At 36.7% G+C, this 20,907-nt stretch overlaps 1 protein-coding gene across 1 annotated transcript in view; it reads left to right on the top strand.

The window, feature by feature from the left end:
- The window catches only part of CFTR (CF transmembrane conductance regulator), an 86,028-nt gene that overhangs the window by 26,837 nt on the left and 38,284 nt on the right, over window positions 1–20,907 (top strand). The window contains exons 9-14 of the mRNA XM_083800058.1: window positions 1,487–1,579; window positions 2,123–2,302; window positions 4,844–5,035; window positions 15,203–15,297; window positions 17,957–18,043; window positions 18,874–19,606. Of these exons, the coding sequence (XP_083656184.1) occupies window positions 1,487–1,579; window positions 2,123–2,302; window positions 4,844–5,035; window positions 15,203–15,297; window positions 17,957–18,043; window positions 18,874–19,606 (1,380 nt within the window). The remainder of the gene's footprint in view (window positions 1–1,486; window positions 1,580–2,122; window positions 2,303–4,843; window positions 5,036–15,202; window positions 15,298–17,956; window positions 18,044–18,873; window positions 19,607–20,907) is intronic.

Here is a 20,907-nt window from a genome sequence, read left to right as displayed (position 1 = left end):
TCTGATTTTTAACTGAGCAGACATTTCAAGAGTCTAACCATAAGCCTTTCTATCTGACATTCAGAAGGATGCCTTGTTGGATTCCAATTTACACAGCTCTTGTCTTGTCAGATTCCCCAGGCGTTAGTGGAGGCATCCTGTCTCTCTTATTTCCTGGAAGAGCGTATCCTATGCCCTTTCAGAGAATTGGCAAGCCCAGTTACCATACCACTTTGCTGGCCACTTGCCTCTGGGGGTACTAGCTACGAAGCTGCTCTAGAATTTGTAAATAATACTGTCTTTGTGATAGGCTGAGTATAGACCCAATATACAGACTTCACAGAATTCCAAAACACAGATGCTCTTTACTTGTCACAGGAAATACACAGATATAAACAGAAACAATAAACCACACATACATTTCTCTGATTTAATTTCCTCATCAGTTTAGAGAGTTCAGATCAGTCCCCAAGGTTATTGTATTTGCCATGTGGCTGCATCATATTTTTTAGACCTTGAAGTCCTTATGGATCAGCATGTTTTCTCTCACTATCACTGCTCCAGCAACTCCACTGGATGACCCCATAGCCTTTGTTATAAAAACCTATCTAACCATTTCTTTCTTTTGCATAAACTGTGCGTGTTTTGCCTTTCAATTTTTTTTGGTACCTGTCCTTACAATCATCTGCTTTTTCACTTCCACTTGTGCTCGTTGGGAAACTTTCAGGTTTACTGTAGAGAACTGTTTTTTCCCCCTTACCATTTCCCCTTTTTTTGCCCACTGTTGCCCCAGTAGACCTTCCTGGTCCCAGCTAATTTTAAAAGGCAATTTAGAGGAGATGGTACATACAGACTGCATAACCTTAAGAAAATCATGGAATAGAAAAGTTAACTTTCCTTCATTAGCATGGATTTACACTTCTTCCTCCTTATATAATCCCAGAACATAAACAAGCGTAGGGTTGCTGACTTCTGTCATTTGAAATGACACTACTTCAGTGCTAGCCTAGCCAGGATTACTATCTGCCTTTTGTGCCGATGGAGACATAATTCTAATTCATTTAAACTCTTTCAGTTTTGGAATAGTGAGTTAGAAACATGTAGCTGCTTTGTTTCATTGCCTACCAGAGTGTAACCTTCCATGTCCTACTCCAGAAACAAAGGTATATTTGAAAAGGATTAAGGTTGGAGGTCTAAGGCTGCCCAATGCAAGTCCTGAAAGCAAACGAAATGCCAAGTTTTTATATTCTTTCCAAACCAGAACCAAATACATTCATCATTGTATTTTCACTAACAATGTAAGAATTGGAAGCTTCAGAAACCATTTTCTTCTGCATCTGAAAGACATTGTATAAGCTGCATTTATGCCTCACTTGAAAACACTAGAATGCAATAGCACTATCAGAAATATTAACTAGTGCTCAGGGTTGGCAAGTCTGTACCGCTTTGTGTGATACACCTGTCATCCCTTTTCATTTCCTGTAATCTGCTTTCGTTGTCTTTCTAGGATTTCTTGCTAAAAGAAGAATATAAAGCCCTGGAGTATAATCTAACAACAACTGGGGTTGAAGTGGACAAAGTAACAGCTTTTTGGGATGAGGTCAGTGCTTTCACCCAAAATAAATTCAAATACCGAATACTGTTTAGTTTTTGTTTTGTTTTGTTTTTACTGATATTTGCCTTAGCATTCTCTAAAAACAGCAGACTGCACACCTTCAGTTTAACTGTCTTCAGCTAACAGCAGGCAAGGAATATGTGGCAAGTAATGAATGCATAATATCAAATTATCCACAGCTGAGAGACTTTGAAAGAGGCTTTTTAGTAAATGTTAAGGCCTGTAAGTTATTTTAGATTTAAACTAGCCTGGAAACAAAATCAAGCTCCTGCAAGTTATAAACATTAGAAAGCAGTTCAATTATAGGAATATTTTTTTTATGTCTACAAATTTAGGAGCAAATACAATGTATACATTAAAATAGATATTATTTTAAGAATATAATAGATGGGTTACAGATAGGAAAAGTAATGTCAGCAAAGTAAGTTCACAAGTCTTTGTAAGCCTATAGAAGGATATAAATTTCTGCATATGCATGTCCTATTCATTTTTAATGTACGTACAAACACACATATATGTATGTTGCAGGGAATTGGAGAGCTCTTTGTAAAAGCAAAACAGGAAAACAACAGCAAAGGTCCTAGCAATGACAACAATCTCTTCTTCAGCAATTTTCCCCTTCATGCATCTCCTGTTCTTCAGGATATAAATTTCAAGATTGAGAAGGGAGAGCTATTAGCTGTTTCTGGATCTACTGGAGCGGGCAAGGTATTTCTATTTCTGTTGTTTCAACAAAAGTCATATCAATTTTAAGGAATAATATAATGGTATTGGTAGCTGCAGGAAAAAGTATGAATAAAATATGTTTCAATAAAATGTCCCATAATTGTTTTAAATTTTTCTCTGTGGCCAATATGAGAAAGAGTTTGCCGGGTGGTTTTTGTACATACAAGGATACAGACTTAGTAAGGAAATAGAAATTTAACTTAGAAAACTAAAAAACTTATAAAGCTTGACACTGATAAGTCTGGTAACTACGATGCATACCCCGGATATGTGGCACACCTGGTCATATGGGCTCCACTTCCTACAGTGTGTAGCTTAGACACACACACTCAGTCCCATATAAAAGCCTGTGGAATAAGTCTGTGGAGGTGCTGTTAAAACCGGTGGTTTTCTGAGAAAAGTTGTGGTTTAGATAAATAATAATTTTAGAACTGGAAAATGTTATCAGTGCATTTAGTTTGCAGATAATACATCCAATTAACCTTTTTACTATGAAATGAGTTGAATTTTGATATTCATATTCACTTTGAACTGCAAGGAATTAGGTATTTCAGTTTCAGGGGGTCTTCTGAGAAGAAGTGAAAGTCAAAACAAACATTCATTATGTGTTTGGCAAATTTTCTTTTCCTGCTTAACAAATTATCAGTGAAGGTATTCTGATTTCCTTTACTTTCATTGATTTGGACTCTTCTGGGTGTGGAAGCTCAAATCATGGAGATCCTGGGTAACCTGTTCTAAGCGTCCCTGCTTGAGCAGGGGGAGTTGGACAAGATGACCTCCAGGGATCCTTTCTGACCTTGACCGTTCTGTGATTCTGTAATTCCACATGAAATCTTTGGTCTGTTGAAGTCAATGGCAAAGGACCCATCAATTTAAATATGGTCAATGCTTTAATATTTTTCAGAAATGACACCAATACAAAAGAACAAAGGACTGAGAACATGAGGTTGATGATAAGTTGGATTGCATTTTACTATGATAATTCTGAATTAACAGAATAGTTTTCTTACATTGCTCAAGTCTCTATTAACCTCAAGTGCCTATTGCTAAAGCCGATACTTGTAATACAAAAATTTCAGTTACTATAGAAAGATTTATATATATCTCATTTATTTGGCTACTTAGGGAATTTAGAAAAATTCAGATCACACAGAGCAGTCTATGTGAGCATTATATATATGCAACAAATCTGCACTTTTCCAGGCAATAAAGATAACAGCTTTATAATATTATCTGAAAGATTTATGTAAAATAAGATTTACACTTAATTCCCAAGCAAAAAAAGTTTCTCCTTTCCTTTCACCCTCTTAATTTATGGTTTCTTTCTTGTTGCTTAAGGCTGGTACTGTAAATTCCAGGAATTGTCAGGCCTCTGGAACGTACTGTGTACTTATTTTTTCTATAATTGCTATGAAGCCTGATATCAACTCTTTAATACAACTTCACTAGTAAATATTATTTATTTATTTATTTTAATTTAAAATACATGACACTTTAAATTAAAGCACAAAGTGGGTTTACATCCAGTGTGCAAAACATACTAAGCAATTACCCTTTGCAAGATCAAAAATTTCTTACTCAGCTTTTGGGAAAATTTAGATTCTGGTATGATGGAAAGACATCTTGTGAGACTCCCTCTGCATATTGTATAACCTGTCAGGTTAAAGGATCTCTGGGGTTGAGAAGATAAAATTGTGACTTGGGTAGATTTTTAGATCTTTGGCTGTTACGTCCCAGCTTTGTTGACTGTTTACTAGTGATAAGAACACCATTGGAATGCCTTTGTAACATATTTTTTCCTTGTATTTCTCAACTCTGTTCTTTGATCTAGTAGCTAGTGATGTGTGACAAGGTTACTAGAAGCTACTGATTAACTTTGAAATTATAACATGTCAGTACTGAAATTGCAATCAATTCTTTTATGAAGGGAAATAGTAAATATGCTTAGGTCATGTATTCACGTAAATGAGTTAACAGTTACAGAGGAAACTTCAGATCACACTGAGCAGTTTGTGAGCAATTAAATCCACAGACAGAGAAATTGCACTTTTCAGGGCAATACAGATAAAAGGCTTATAAACACTAGCAAGATTGTAAACATGAATAGTGTTGTACAAAGAACAAGTGAATAGCTACTGATGTTAAAAATTTTCACCAGGAATACTTATAACACCTGATGTTTATATGTCTCTCATAGACACTCACATTTTTACCTTGCAAAAGTGAGAAAATTTTAATTAAAAACACATGCTTTTGCGGCACCATACCTTGTTTACAGGGCATCTTAGTTTTTCTTGTTCAGTGAATGAAGTTTCTCTCACTTCAGAGGCCTTTCAGATATACGTCATAAAAATCTCCATTAATTGCTGCTTATACTAAATTAATGGTTGTAGGGACACTCTTTACAGAACAAAAGTACCATCCTATTGTTTTGTTTTAGTAGAGTGACTCCTCTTTTGTTTAGCATTTGTTATGGTTGTACAGGTCTCTGATTATTAACCATTAATATATATTTTTTTTCAGACTTCTCTTCTGATGTTGATAATGGGAGAATTGGAGCCTTCTCAGGGTAAAATTAAACACAGTGGAAGGATATCCTTTTCACCTCAAGTCTCCTGGATCATGCCTGGAACAATAAAAGAAAACATAATTTTTGGTGTATCCTATGATGAATACCGATACAAGAGTGTCATCAAAGCCTGCCAACTGGAAGAGGTCAGTCATCTAGAAATCTTAAGACTGAAGCGAAAAAAAAAAAAAAAGTCAGGGAGTGGAGTTTTAAGTAAGCAGGACATTTCTGAGGTTTAAAGAACTCATCCTAGCATCCAGATTTCGTAGAACTCCAGGTCAGTCCATTGCCAGCTCCTTCAGAGATACACTGACGGTGCTGATTCTGGGAGCTAAATAAGCTGGCTCAGCTATTGTAAGGTCTGTGTTCTTAGTCTTCCGTGCTGGCTAAAAACCCAAGTAAACCTGATAATATTGAAGAAATGAGGTAAGAAGTATTGTTTCTACATTTTTTTCATACACACATATATATTTATATATATATATTATTTATATATATATGTACATTACTTTCCAGAGATAATGCTACTTTTCCTTACATTTTTGAGAAATTAACCTGTATTCCTCCTTTCTTTCATGTCTCAAAAATGTTCTGGAGGTATTTAGAATGCTGTGCCAGCAACCTGAATTATTTAGAGGAAAATTTTGACTGAACTAGTAGATTTTTCGTGTGTGCATGCTGAACATTTTCACTCTGGAAATTATTGCAGGACCAAAATTTACTTGCCATGCAGTCCATAATGCAATGACGTTGGAATGTCCTTGTGTTTGTCTGATGTTGCCAGAAGGTAGTGTAGGAAAGGACACCTTTTCACATTGAAAGATATAAAAGGATCCAGCATTTTATACCTTTCCACACTTAGTGCTGTGTCATAAGATCAGGTGTTTTGTCAGTAACATATATATGAAAACAATAAATATTTAACTGTGCTGAATAGGATCTTTCTTTAGACCACACAGTGAAACATTTTCCTTAGCGCCAGTCAAGCAAGAAAACAATAGCCAGCCTGTTTAAAAGTAAGATGAAGTTACTGCATTTTATTTCAGAGCAGGGTATAGTTAAGTGATAAAGCAATCTGTTCTTATATGCTTGTGGTCATTTCAGCCTGTGTTTGGATTGTGGTTTGCTGGAAATCTTCTTTGAAAGCTTCTGAAGACAGGAGAATTAGCAACTTCTGTTTCAGGCTTTCTGAAGTGAGAAGTCCTTAACTCCAGTGTTAAGAGCTGTAGCTAATGCCAAAGCTCCAAGAACTGACTGCGCCAATTCGAAACTGTCCTTGCTCAAGGAGGCTTTCCAGCCCAGGCCCTTGCTAGAGCAGAATGTGGTTGGTTCGGTGTTGGTGGGATGGCTTGGTGTCTCTGTGTTGGTGGGACAGATCAGTGTGTTGGTCTTGGTAGGCTGGAGCTCCTTTGTTCTCCAAAGAGGCTTGATCAAGCCAGCTTTGATCTGTGTTGGTGCAGCTCTGTGCTGAGTGATATGCTTCACCTCCTAGCAGGGCTCATTATTTGAGACCAAGTTTGATATTTCTGAGGATACTTTCTTCTGTACTGAACCTGAATAAATCGGGTTGGACTGAAGAGAAGGCAGAATGGTTTGGAATCAATCCAAATGCATTACCTTGTTGCTATTATTGTGCTTGTTAGTCTCACTAAATTTCACATCCAAGTTACCACATAGTATAGCAGAGTATAGCAGATTTAAGAATGGATTTCAAATATTAGTTCATTGTTTCTTCCAAGGGTGCATTTTTTAGGGTTTTATTATTAAATGAAGGGTTAGTTCTTTGTTGGTCTGGGGCTGTATGTATCCTTGTTCTTCATGAAGAACAGATACCTGAGGATTTTTGCCTAAAGGAGTACACTTCTTCTTCTCTGCAACTTTACGAGGTAGTTTATACAGTTCATCTGAATGCAAGACTGTTGCTGAGTCTAGCTCTTACACGGGCTCTTAAAGGTGGACCAGGGTTTAGTGATAAAAGAGAGTTTATTTCCTTATTGGACATATGTTGAAAGTCAGTTAAAATAAAGCTCTTAACAGTGATTGACTGAGATTTTCTTTCAAGCTCCATGCTCACAAAAGCTTTTTTTTTTGGGAAGACAAAGACATCTCCTTTGACCCCGTGAGCGAATGGACACATCACTACATGTATCATGTAGTAACACACCTATGAAATGTCCCTTTTGCTTTTCTATCTCCACCTTCGCCCTATAGAGGAAGCATGCTGAAAAATTGACCCAGAGAAAGCAATAAGTACTATTCCTAAATTCAATGTGTTTTTCCCCTTGTCTTCACTTGTGCCAATAAAATACCACAGGTATTACCATCAATACCACATATTACCACCACTCTATGGTGGTCATGCCATACCATATACATAGGTTTCAGGCTTTCTGGCACACAGCGTTCTTACCCATCAGTAGAATGGGACACTTACGCTGGGTGATTTCATCCGAGGTGCTCTGCACTTTGTTTTAGGTCTATGCAGATATTCAAATAATATTAAGTAAGTGTAATTTAAATAGTTTGGGGATGCATGAGAATTTTCAGAACGGTTGGTGCTACATTTTTCTGCTTTTTTTTTGGATTGGTACATAGCTGACTTGCTAAGGAGTTATCATTTGCAACACCAGGCTCCCCAGGGATGTAGTCACGGCACCAAGCCTGTCGGAGTTTAAAAAGCATTTGAATTGTGCACTTAGTAATACAGTCTGGAGCAGCTTGCTCCTCCTCCACTGTTAGCCTTTTGTGAAGACTTTCAACTTCTAGATCAAACTAGTCCAGCACAGATCACTAGTCCTCACTATTTATTGTTTACTTGTTAACGTTTCTGAAATAACCTGTTTGAATGGGTTAAATTCTGAGTGTGCAGATATTATTACAAATGTATTACCTTTAACATCACAGGTTGACATGCTATAATAGATAGAAGCCAGAATCTGAACTCACTCTTTTTCTAAAGACAGTCCCCATAGACAAGATTAAAGGTACTTGAAAAATAAGATAAGGTGAACTGGTGATGCCTTAGCTTATGCTACCTTTCTCTTTTTGACAAGGTGTTTTACACTTTTATCAAGTACTTTTCATCACACACGATAAAAGTCAATTAGCAAGAGAAAATGAACTAGCGCTAGCACTTCAAATTAAGGTCCAATTAAGTATGAACAAATTTAATACTGAGAACATCATGCATATTTCACTGCTTTTTATTCACTTTGCTGAATGGCAAAAACCACTGGGAGATGTGAACTGGATGAGTTTATATGTCTATGGAAACTTGCTACTAAATTTGTAGTAATTCCACCAGTGCAGCTTCCATCGAGGCTCAAGGATCATATTAATGTCATGGCAGGGATAGCACGAATGTAAATGAGAATTTGTAATAGCAGTTAATGGGTTTGCAAAATCTTCATTACTGATGTAAGGATAAACGTGGAAGGAACATGGCATGATTTTCAGAATTTTAGTATGAAAAATCATTATTAATAGCATACTGTACAAAGGGTGTAGATTTTTCTTTTGTTTTTGTAATTTGCTGAGTTAAGAAGGTAAAGCCTTTGAATGGTTATTACAGGAATTTTCAAGGATGCATGTTGCTAGCATTGAACAAAATCATCTCAAGAGAATGCATTCTTCTAGTCAAGACTGCAGAAGTAGGCCCATTATAATCATCATAGTTAAAAAATAAACAAGCACTGTATCACATTTGAAGAGATGCAATAATTCATTTGTTTTAAAATCACACTTTTATGACTTCTGGTTTTGCCTCTTTGAAAGGTAAGAGATGTTTTTCCTCCTAGTTAGTTCATTCGATCCCTCAATGGTTACCTAAGAGGCCATAAACACATAATGGCAAACTACCTTTAAGAGGCTACCACTCTTAAAGTAAACACATGTTCTGATTTGACAGGCACCAGCTGCTCGTGGATGTAATGTTTAACATGGCATGCAAACAGAGGAAGTGTTTCTATGCACAATCAAATCATATAACAGTACAGAAGAAGTCCGCAGCCTGATTCTGTCTTTTTTGAGCTGTTTTTACAGGGAGTGTGGTAAATGCATTTTCAAATAAGACCATAAGAGAATAGGTAAAGAAGGAGATATGCCAAGCCCTGGTTTGTATTCCTGCATGTTTGGCATCTCCTCACAAAGGATGGCATCTATCCTCGTGTGACCAGTTCTCCACAATGACAAGGACGCCCTGAAATGGAAGCACATATCCTTGCTTGCATCTCACTGTACTTCTCCAGCCTCTTTTATCCCTGCTGATTGTTTTTTTGGCAGGTGTCCTACTAGTCTGCACAGAATATCAAATCTGGAGCTGAATGCAAGTGCACGATTGAACTAATCCGTAGGGGTTGTGAGGCAGTTTGACAGCTTTAGTCAGACAGTGAGTGAAGTGCTTAGTGCTCTGTTTTCGTGCCCATTGTTCACAAGGGCTATTGACACATTAGAAAGCGGAAGAGAGGAACAATAAGGACTCAAATCTGGAACTGAGTGCTTCATAGTAAGCAACTCTCTACAAGTGGATATTAAGAGGTAGCTTGGTTACCTAATCATGTAGATGCCTGCAGTGTGGACAACCATGAAGGTTACCTGGACTGTCTTCAGAGCTGGGGACAGACACAGGCATGCCAAAGTGAAGTTCATCTCATCCTATGTAATCAACTAAAATAGCACAAATTAATTTCCTGCATCTTTTCACTGATTTTTTAGAGAGAACAGGTAGCTTAGATGTCTTCACTACAGGTAGTAGGTGAGGTGAGTCCATACATGAAAAAGATGTCTGAAAGCTGCCAACCCTTTAGCTAACAGGAAAAGATAGTAATTGTCAGATAGTTAGCCAAAAAAAAAAAAAAAAGACAGAAAAAATGCTAGAGTAGAAAGAAGACATTTGTTTATAAAAATTGAGAATAGCTCATTGGAAGTGGGTAAACTTCCAGAAATATGATCAGTTACTTGGAAGAAAATGTCAAGAATTTCCTTTAATTTAGACAGTTGATATGTTTAAATGAAGATTGTGCTGTAAAATATCAGTTTTTGTTGAAACAGAAATTGTGGACTTGATATAAATTGTATTTAGGAGTTTTTTTATATATTTTAAATTAAAAAAAAAAGGCTGTTCATCCAACATTTGTTTCACTGTTAGGTGAGTTTATTTCAGCTGCTTTAAGGTGCACTAGAAATTACTCCTTGTTCATTTTGCAGAAAGTGTAACTTTCTGTTTGTCCTGATTTTCAAAAAAGCTGTGATCTTGAAAGTAAGACAGGTCTGAACTAAACTTCAGATTTTGAGGTTGTAAAGCTTTGAAATCAAGTTCTGTGTTTCAGACTCATACTCACTAGGGAACATTCTTAAAAGATAAGAATTTTCAGTATATTTGTCTATCTTGGCTCTTGGGTAACCAGATTGAACATACCAGAGACCTCATTTTCCTGGGCCAGAAGCCAGAAAAACAGATCTCTTTAAAGTATTTCAAATTAGAAATTACTTTTAAAATTTGTATTTTATTTAGGTATATCGCTTTTCTCTAACCACCTATGTTCTCTGAAGCTCAGGCTTTTGTTAGATTTCATCTGATCCATTTTTGAGGGATCCAAGATCCAAATTCATAAGTTTTGTTTTCACAAAAGTTTGTGACCTTCGGCAGAATGTCAGACTCACCCAAAACTCATACAAATGCTGGCAAAACTCACTTTCTGTATGGTGAAATATTCCTGAGAAGCAGAGTTTTGAAACATGTGGGTAGGTTAAGTACAGGGTAAGTGAATTAAATATGATTCCAGAAGTTACATGGAAGATAGGACAGCATCCAAGATAATCTACTCTGTGCCTAATACAGGGAGAGGGGCAGGCAGAGCTCTCTTGACTGAAACAGGTTTTAACCAAATGAGATCAACGTAGAACATAACACAGTAGCTCCATTAAACATATTTTTATGATTGCTGATAAACTGTTTGAAGTTGGTCCATTTATTCCTCTGAGTCAGTATTGATTTTTCCAAAGTGAGATGCTCCCTTGCTGAAAGGAAACTGTGCCAGCCTATCTACTTGGAGCCCCCAGGGAACCAGCTGCGCTAGCAGCTGACCTGCCCATGCTTTTGGGCCACAGACAAGAATTTCAGTTAGAGGAGTCTGCCGGTGCCAGTGGATCATATCAGTGCGAGATGAAAAAAGTATAAAGGTAGCCAGCTTTTGGGTTGTCGGGTCTGAGATGCAAAGGTTGTACTGGGAGATTTGACATAATATGTGGACTTTCTGCCTGAAAGAGGTATTGCCATTTTAAATTCATTTTGTGAAAATTTTTACTAATCACTGAACTCAGATCTAGAGGTTTGTTCCAGTTCCATTTTTGTTTCTTTGGAATATTAGAGTTGAATACGATTGCTTAGAAGCATAGAAATAATCATGAGTGAGAGAATGATATACTTTTGTCTTATAAGAAAAGAGAAAAAAATAGGGTGGAGCAGCACTGCAGCTCCTGTTTGAAGCCCTTGGCACTGCTTCTGCTTAACTTGTATTTGGCTTTATTTGGCCTAATATGCAACAAAACCTTTGGTAGTTTTCTAATTTATTGCAAATGGTCTGTACTACAGAAAGGAAATCACAAAGTGTGTTCAGAGGCAACTTCTCCCCAACAAAAGGAGGAAGAAGAAGGAGAAAAATGGAATATTTTGATAGGTGAGAAGGAGGTAGCAGCATGAACGGGGGTAGCTGTAAAAATAAACATGGGAAATATTAATGGCAATGAAGAAAAGGACAGGGATAGAGAAGGTAAAGACATTGGTACTGTAGAAAAAATGGTAAAATAGAGGGAATGGTTAATGAGGATCAAATGGAGACAATCAAGACCACTACTCTGTTCCATCAGTTTCACAAATGCTTTTTCTTTTTTTGAGGAGGCAGAAGACACAAGATCTTAAGAGACATCTTTAAGAAAGAGGGGCCCCATAAATAGCATGCATATATTCTATCATTACACCATTACAACTCCTGACATAGCCTTGAATATATACAAATCATATAAATATAAAGCTTGTAAGTCAATAGCCACTGATTGTTGAAAGGCATGCTTCTTAGAAACTATTTTCTGGCACGCTCTGTTATGATAATAGTTGCTAAAATGTGTTCTTAGCATGAAGATGTAAATCTATCAAATGATTTTGATAACAAAGAATTTCTAAGCGAAGTCCATTCTGAGTTTTTGTTGTTGTTGTTGTTGCTTTTTTTAACAAGACCATATTCATTATTTACTGTGAAAAGATATATTACCTTAAACTATCTACACTGTACTCTTCTATACTAAGTCCACAGGTGTTCTTACCGTTTGCTGCTGACGTAGATGAATATGACATTTACACCATTAAAAATGCAAACAGATATTGAAAAGAGTACCTTCGCCTTGGGTGTGAGATTTGTTAGCTGATATTAGAAGACCTCACAAAAGAAATTAATATCTATGGGATCTGTGTGTGTGTTCTTCTCTAAATAGTTAACTACAATTTTCTCAATTTCAGCATTTAGAAACTGATGTGTTAAAAAATCTAGTAGATGCTTAATTAGTATGCTGGATTTTGTGCTGTTCAGCATCATTACATTAGATTTGTCCCTGGCTTGATTTCACTTCCTGCATGAAATGACAGCAAGGATGTATTTGGACAAGCCCTATGTACTTTTTTACAATAGGTAACACATGTTCCAACAAATAGCATTGTGCGTCTATTGGAATTCTTCACTCTGTTTACTCCATTGAAAGAAATTGCTAAACATTTTTTAATTATTATAATTACAGCCTGAAAAGTTCTTTGTCTGTTCCATGCCATATATTATCCTGAGGTGAAGGGTAGAAGAGAACAGAAGGGGAACTCATTAAAAGTTTGATTAAAATTCCATGTTGACACACCTGCAAAGAAATATATCTGACAAAATTCAACCACCATATTAAACAATGGGAGTTCTGAAATTAATTTCAGTAGGACTAGGATTTTACCTTGTTTGCAGGGGGATGTATACTGGGTTCAGTACTCCCCCCCCCCCCCCCCCCTTTTTTTTAATTATTTTGTATTTTTTTATTTTATATTTTGAAGAAACAGTAGAATCAGGAACCAGCAACAACACCAACACATTTGCAGGCTGTAGTACTAGTAGAAATGGGAAACTGTTGAAATCAGCTTAGATGTCTAGACATGTAACCACTGAAATCCTAACATCCAGGTGAAGACATTGAGTAAATGTCAAATGTAGAGATGCATAACGATTCCTATATAGATAGTGAAACCAGAAGGGATCTGAGCACATTTTCTCAAATAAATGCCTTAAAACCTTTATGCCAGAATTTCATATGTTCTCTCTAAATGTTTCATGATGATGATTTTTTCATGTTCAGATAATCTTGCTTTAAACATATTGCCACGATTCTTTGCATCCTTCTGTCTGCGAATACCTTAGCTGTCACATTAGTAACAAGGATTTGTTGTGTGGCTCTCCTTTTACAAGAGGGAAGTAACTAGTTAACATTAGAATCATTTGAAAATCACCTGCAATAGCTTTTCCATACATAAGAGCCTCTTGATTTTAAGGTCAGACTCCTCTGAGCCAGGAAGTAAATGCTATTATCAAATAAGAGAACTGGGAGAATCTCCCATTTCCTGGCGGATCAGGCAGTCAATTTCTAGTCTTTGAGCTGCTGGACTTTAATCTGTCACTGATCCAGGGCTGAGCAGCATTGTTCACTCTGTTCCTGAGGTCAGGGCAATTTACAGGGGAGGAAGAAGGAAACATTTATCTGGCAAGATTTTTATTTATTTATTTGCTCTGGAAAACCACAGGGGCCTGCAATGCCCCAAAGAGAATGATCAGCAGTCCAAATCTGAGTAGAGGTGATCAGAATTGTATTATATCTGACTTCATATGAAACGTTAACTCCCAGAGAGCAGCTCAGCTTAGATCTCATTGCCCTGGGTGTCTGGGGAGCCTGGCATCCGAGACCGAGTCTTGGTGTCCCAGCACTTCTCTGTACACACTGGGAATGATGCGAATTGCATGTGCAGAGCTGGAACGGATTATTCTTATGCAGATACCACTGCCGAAAACGGGAGTCCTGGGCTAGCTCGTTGCAGACAAGATGACAGATTTTCTGACTCTGCCATGGGGAAATTATTTTTTTCTTCTATATTTTTCTCTTTTATTACACATCATCTCCACCACTGTTTTAGTAGAAAAAGTCAATTTAGTTCTCTGACTGGGCAAAGATTTTGATAACCTCCAGAACAACATAAGCTTGTTTCTTCCGTCAAGCGGCAGGCACCAGCTTTCTGATTTCATACATAGTAATGCTTATAAAAAAGCTTCATGCATGTTTTCTAACATTTCCTTCTTACTCAAGGAAAGGTAGCAAACCCTGCTTTGCCTGAGTCACAGTTCTGACTTTAAACTAGAGAAGAAAAACTTTTCTAGCTGGGCAAGGCACAGCTTCCTCCAGCAGCAGCAGGAGGCCATCTCTGCTGTGCCTGTGCCCTTTGTATGTGCCATCCCCTCTGGTATCCTGGGTCAGCTTCCCTGGCTTTGGGGCAATTCCATGAGTTATTGTGGTTTGCATGGATCTGTGCTAACTACTTATACTCAAAAAACCTCCTGGCCACCTCCATCAGTGAGGCATAAAGAACTCTGCTGGCTTCCTTTTCTGCCTCACATAAGGGTGAAATGGTATTCCCCGTTTTCATCACTGACAAAAGATTCACTCCTAGCATAATCATAAATTATAAGTAACTTACAGCCTAAAATGTAGAACTTGGCTCCTAAACTGTTTGCAAACCTTGAGCATTCCTGGCATACCCGTCTGGGAATTTTGTGCGAGCCTTTTTTAATGAAAGTGTCTGAACTATAAATTTCTATGAGGTTAGATTAATTCACATCTAGACTTTGCTTCTTGCTTTCCCTACTTTTAATAGCAAGTGCATTTATCATTGTTATTTGAGAGGAAAATCTAATGGTTACCATTGATATTGTATGAAGGTGCATTCTTTACTTTTATAGAGATTTAGCAATTATGACAAATATTTGTTCTTGAGATCTTGTGCCTTGAGATTGCTCTTTGAGGTAGAATGATATGTTTTGTTTAATCACCATTTCTGATTACATGAACAGGTGAAAGAAATAAAGAAATAATCCTGTGTATTTATTTTTCTTATAATACTTCTTTCTAAGCTGTCTGTTCAGTACTGTATACTATGCCTCCATTCAGTTTGTAGTTTACGTCTCTTGAATATGGAAAATACGTGTCTGATTGTTAAAAAAATAAATAAAAATTGTTAACAGGATATTTCGAAGTTCCCAGATAAAGATTATACAGTGCTGGGGGAAGGTGGAATCACTCTGAGTGGAGGCCAGCGAGCACGAATCTCACTAGCAAGGTGAGTATTATGTTATCTATTTGAATGTTTCATATGTTCAATGTTTCATATATGGGAGAAATGTTAGGACTAAGCACTTAAAAACATGTGGATTAAGTTCTACTATATAAATATGCCCCAAGTGTATCAGGAACTTCATTTTACTACCAGAAATCTGAGTTTTACTCTGCAATTTTTTTTATGATACATCTATTTTTATTCATTGAATTTTAAAAGTTTGCTGTTAGACACATGCTATGGCTTAGCTGAAGATGAATCTTTCCTTTCTGATGAAAGACACTGTTGGGAGATTCAGAATGTCAAGTGTAGCTTTCTAAGTACCAAAGAAACACTTGTCATGCAAATGTATAAATCAAGTAGCATTCCAGGAACTTTCCCTGCTATGTCACTTATACAATGCAGTCTCTATATCAATTAATGACATGTTCTCTGTCCATAGTTAACAAAAAAGTAAACAATGCCACATTTCAAAATGTGTTGCTACTAGTTTGGGACTTTTTTTTTTTTTTTTGGAAAAAGAAGTGGAAGACAATCATTAGTTGGTACCTATGAGTAACTGTCTAGCCTTGTCTGTTGGGCTTTTCAAAGCTAGTAAATAATTTTGAAGATATATAGAAGAACAGCATAGGTGTTTTTCTTACAAATTAGCTGTGTTTCTACTGGTTCACTTAGCTGTTGTCAAAAATCCACTAATGATAGCTCTAATTTGTAAATGGTCCCATTTATTTCTGTGCCAAATGCAAGTTGGGCTGGTTCCCATGCTCAGAAATGCTTGCTAGAGGTAAAATCAGTTATGGTGATCCATGCTGGCATCCCGTGAAAGATGTGCGTGCCTGTGTAAGGTTAAAATGAATTCATTAAAATAGGGAGGCTCTCAGTGTGAATCTTAATAGTGGTTTTGTGAGAGGGGAAAAGGGATATGGCCGTTTCTGTTTTATGTGGTAAGACAAGAGAGAAGGGGGAGGAGCGGGCAAAGATTCCAGGGAACACCAAAACAAGAACAACAACAACAATCAATCAAAATCAATTCAGATTTTCATCCAAAATTTACATGAACTCTATCCCAGATTCTATGAGTAATCCTGTCTGTTGTTTTTCAGATGATCACAGCTCATTTACTGGAGTGTTATACAATTGATATTGTGTATTGTCAGCTATTTAATAATTATTTTATGAACAATTAAATGTATCAGAAGCAGTAGTTGTATCTGCTTTGAATTTTGTTTGTGCTCTAGTCTAAACTCACCATACATCAAGGTGTGCAGGTATGTGGGTTGCAGATGAAGGCCTATGAAAGCTAGAGGAGAAAATTTAGGATTACAGACCTGGGTTGTACCCATCTGCACTGGAGATAAACTGGACATTATTTGCTTGGACTGCCTGCATCAATGTGTCTGGTGTACTCTATACAAAGTCGTATTAAATCAGAATCTCATCTAGAAGTGCCATCAACCACCCGTCATGAGAAGCAGATGCAGCTTGCCTGAGTGCAGAATTCTAGTGAAGCACTGTCGGTGCCTGCAGCTGCAACAGGGAGAAAGAAAGGCCCATGAAAAAACACAGTGCATGCACTAGGTTTGAGTTATCTCCCTGGCCCAGGACCCTAAAGTCAGTCATATGTGGCTAATAAGTCCACCATACAAATTATAGCCATAATCAGTGCTACCATTATTCCAGGAAACAAACTGCAAACTTTTACTGATGAAAGTGCCAAGAACAGTACAAACTTTGTTGTTGTGCAGCCACTTCATCATAATGTATGGTTACTGAAATCAAGCGCAACAGAGGATTTTTTGATAAAGTTGCTTGGTTTATTAATATAATTACTGTTATTGAGGGCTGTTTCTCCTGGTGGTTACATATTTTCACATTGTTTAACATAATGTTTTTAAAACTTATTTGGAAGGTACTTTAAAAAGTACTGAAATGCAGTTGTCCAAATTTTCTTTACTAATTATACCCTGATTCATATCACAACACTATTTTCGTGCTGACGGAGGAAGGCAAGGGGCCTTTTTTGAACTGCTGTTGAAATTGATCTATAAAAAAACTTCTTAACCATAGGTTGAGATCTCACTGACCCATGTCCAGGCACATGCGACTTAAGGGACTAAATCTACAAATAATTTTTCATGTCCTGAACTCAAAATATTGTACTGTCCCATTTAAGATAATGCTTGCAAGGTTGTGGTTTGCTAATACACTTGGCTCAGCAGTTTTTTCAAAGTACTTTTAAAACTAAGTCCCAGCACCTAAGTCCCTTCAAGCATTTATTTATATATGTGTAATGTTCACTCAGGCATCAGAAGACATTAGAGTAGATACTAAATAACTATTTAAATGTTCATTGTACACCTAGAGAGACTGTCAGATTCAGGTGTTAAACAGCTCTATAGAATAGCCTATGTAAAAAAATAGCTATATTGCTTCCTTTGCACAGAAATTAACAAAAAATTTAGCATGTAATGTAGTCTGAAGCAAGGAAATGCTTTATTGAAAAGTGTCTTATAAGCACATTAAATGCTGAACTCTGAATCCATATTGATACTATAGAAAAATCTTTTTGAGGCAAAGTTGTAAAGGCACTCATTTTGAATTATATTTATGTAAATGTATAGGATTTGTGAAATTTAATTTCATTTCCATTTTCTCTGTTCAGAGCAGTGTACAAAGATGCTGATTTGTATCTCATGGATTCTCCTTTTGGATATTTAGACATTTTTACAGAAAAAGAAATATTTGAAAGGTACTGTATATTTTGAAAACTGTACTTAAGAATTCCATCAAGTGGCACGATGTAAAACCAAGAACAGAAATCTGCTTCTAATTGGTACAGAATTTAATAACAATACAAAAATCCTGACGTGATCAAAATGATAGCTTTTGGGGATGTTATGTTCAAGAATTCTTGTGGGTGAGTATTTTGTGTACAAAAAAACGTTAAGACAGTGTACTGGACATAACAGGCCTGGGCCAGGTGCAAACACTATTGCTCAGTCACTACGTATTGAACCTGCTATATTTTATTAATTCCAGAGCATGTAGCTTTATGTCTGATGTGCCTGTGTACCAGAAAATCTTTCTTTTTAAAATACTTATCTCAGTATACATTTTTACAAAAATCTGTATTTTGTCTAATTTTTTTTCTGTTGCTGAAAGACTGGTCACCTGAAAGTGTCCACTGACCAAGTGGATGACAGCAAGTTGTCCTTCTGGCTTGTCCTGTTGGTGTAGTTCAAAACAGTAAGGACATGTACTGCTATCCATAAAGTTTTCTGCCAACAAAAATTTGAAGTTTTGAAACTGAGCTAATAGATCTAAGTTACCCTAAGATGAAAAAAAAATATATTTCATTTTCATGTTGAACTCTGCTTTTTCCCCTTTTTTTTGGCTTCTGCATCAAAGTGCTCACCCTTCACACATCTCACTCTTACCACCTCCTCTGTAATTTGAGGAAGCACCCAAGACCATTCACACTGGGAGGGAGGGATGGATTGAAAATGGAAGGGATAAAAGCAATGTCTAATCATGAAGAGAAAAATATAATTTTTTAACACTTTTTTTTTTTTTTAACAGCTGTGTGTGCAAATTGATGGCAAATAAAACTAGGATCTTAGTTACTTCAAAACTGGAACATTTGAAGACTGCTGACAAAATATTGATCTTACATGAGGGAAGCTGCTATTTCTATGGAACTTTTTCTGAACTTCAGGGTCAACGGCCAGACTTCAGCTCAGAGCTGATGGGATTTGATTCTTTTGATCAATTCAGTGCAGAGAGAAGAAATTCAATTATAACTGAGACTCTCCGACGATTTTCCATTGAAGGAGAAGGCATGGGACCACGAAATGAAGTAAAAAAGCAATCTTTTAAACAAACATCAGATTTTAATGACAAAAGGAAGAACTCCATAATTATTAACCCACTTAATGCAGGCAGGAAGTTCTCGATAATGCAGAAGAATGGGACACAGGTCAACGGGATGGAAGATGGCCACAACGACCCACTAGAAAGGAGGATCTCACTGGTACCTGACTTGGAACAGGGAGACCTAGGTCTGCCTCGGACTAACATGTTAAACACCGACCATATGCTGCAAGCTCGGAGGAGGCAATCTGTGTTAAACCTGATGACAGGATCCTCTGTGAACCAGGGACCACACTTTTCTAAAAAGGGGAGTACAACATTTCGGAAAATGTCCATGGTGCCTCAGACAAACCTGTCTTCTGAGATAGACATGTACACCAGGCGCTTGTCTCGAGACAGCATCTTGGACATAACTGATGAAATTAATGAAGAGGATTTGAAGGTGTGTGTTGATTTACATTTATCTTTTTTTTTTTTTTTTTATATAGTGATGATTTTGTGCAATAGAATCCTCATATCTTTTTTTGCCTGACTGTATGACTCCCAATGCAGTATTTCTCTGTGGAATACCTTTTAGGAGTATCTGTTTTTTTTTTTTTTTTTTTTTTTTTTTAACTCAAATACCATATTGAAATACTTGAAATCCTCAAAATTTTATTTTGTCTTTTTTTTTTTTTTAATAGTTCTTGAATACTGTCTGTAGAGGCTTTAAGTAAAGAATATTTGATTCTCATAGACTTAAATCTCACCTTTGGATCATTTACACTACAATTTGAAACTGTAAAATGGAAGAATGTTATTTTAAAACATTTATGTACAATTGACATTTTAAATGTCAAAAGCCATGAAAAAAATATATGTTTGAAGTATTAGCCTAGTTTTTAAAACTAGAATTTGATCAAATTTGACAAGTTTGTCAGACTGCTTAGCTCATGTTCTGATACGGGTAATGAATAGAGGAGTAAACTGTTTTTTACTCTGTTTTTATGAATCACAGAATCACAGAATTGTAGGGGTTGGAAGGGACCTCGAAAGACCATCGGGTCCAACCCCCCTGCCAAAGCAGGTTCCTTAGAGCAGAATGAATATTCTGGAAAATACGCAATTAATCTTGCATTTTACAACAGTAACTGGATGAATATTCATTTTTCTTATAGTTATCAATTTTACATGATAAACTACTTTCCTTTCTAAAATTCCCCCCACTGCCCCCCAATTTATTTTAAAAAAACAACAGTTGATTTTCACAGGATAGGAAACTTTTCTAAAGTAGTTTCCTGTGTGGAAAAGAGTCTAGAAAAAACTTGTAAATTCATAATTTGCTGAAGCACTGCCCATCTTTTCTTTTGCTTTATCAGTCTCCACAGAATGAAGTACCTGAAATTATTTATGAATGTATTCTAACAGCACATTAATAATCTATGTTTCAAAATACATTGAAAGAAAATAGCTATTGATTAACTATTACTTGACTTCTAGAAATGCTGGACAAATCTTGGTTGTATCTTTCAGTGCTGTCTGAAAATTTCAAATTATCTGCAAACTGTGTTGTTATAGCAAAGATGATTCAATCAGTCAGTACCTTCCTCTCTAGCCATTATCATCCAATTTGAATCATAGGTGGTTCAAACAGAATGGTTTATGTTGGAAGGGACCTTAAAGACCACCCAGTTCCAATCCCCTCCCACCTGACCAGGTTGCCCAAAGCCCCATCCAACCTGGCCTTGAACACCTCCAGGGATG

The sequence above is a fragment of the Anser anser genome (assembly GCF_964211835.1).
Source record: "Anser anser genome assembly, chromosome: 1".
NCBI lineage: Eukaryota > Metazoa > Chordata > Aves > Anseriformes > Anatidae > Anser > Anser anser.
Note: the sequence above shows the minus strand (reverse complement) of the source record. Positions and strands in the feature narration are given on the sequence as shown.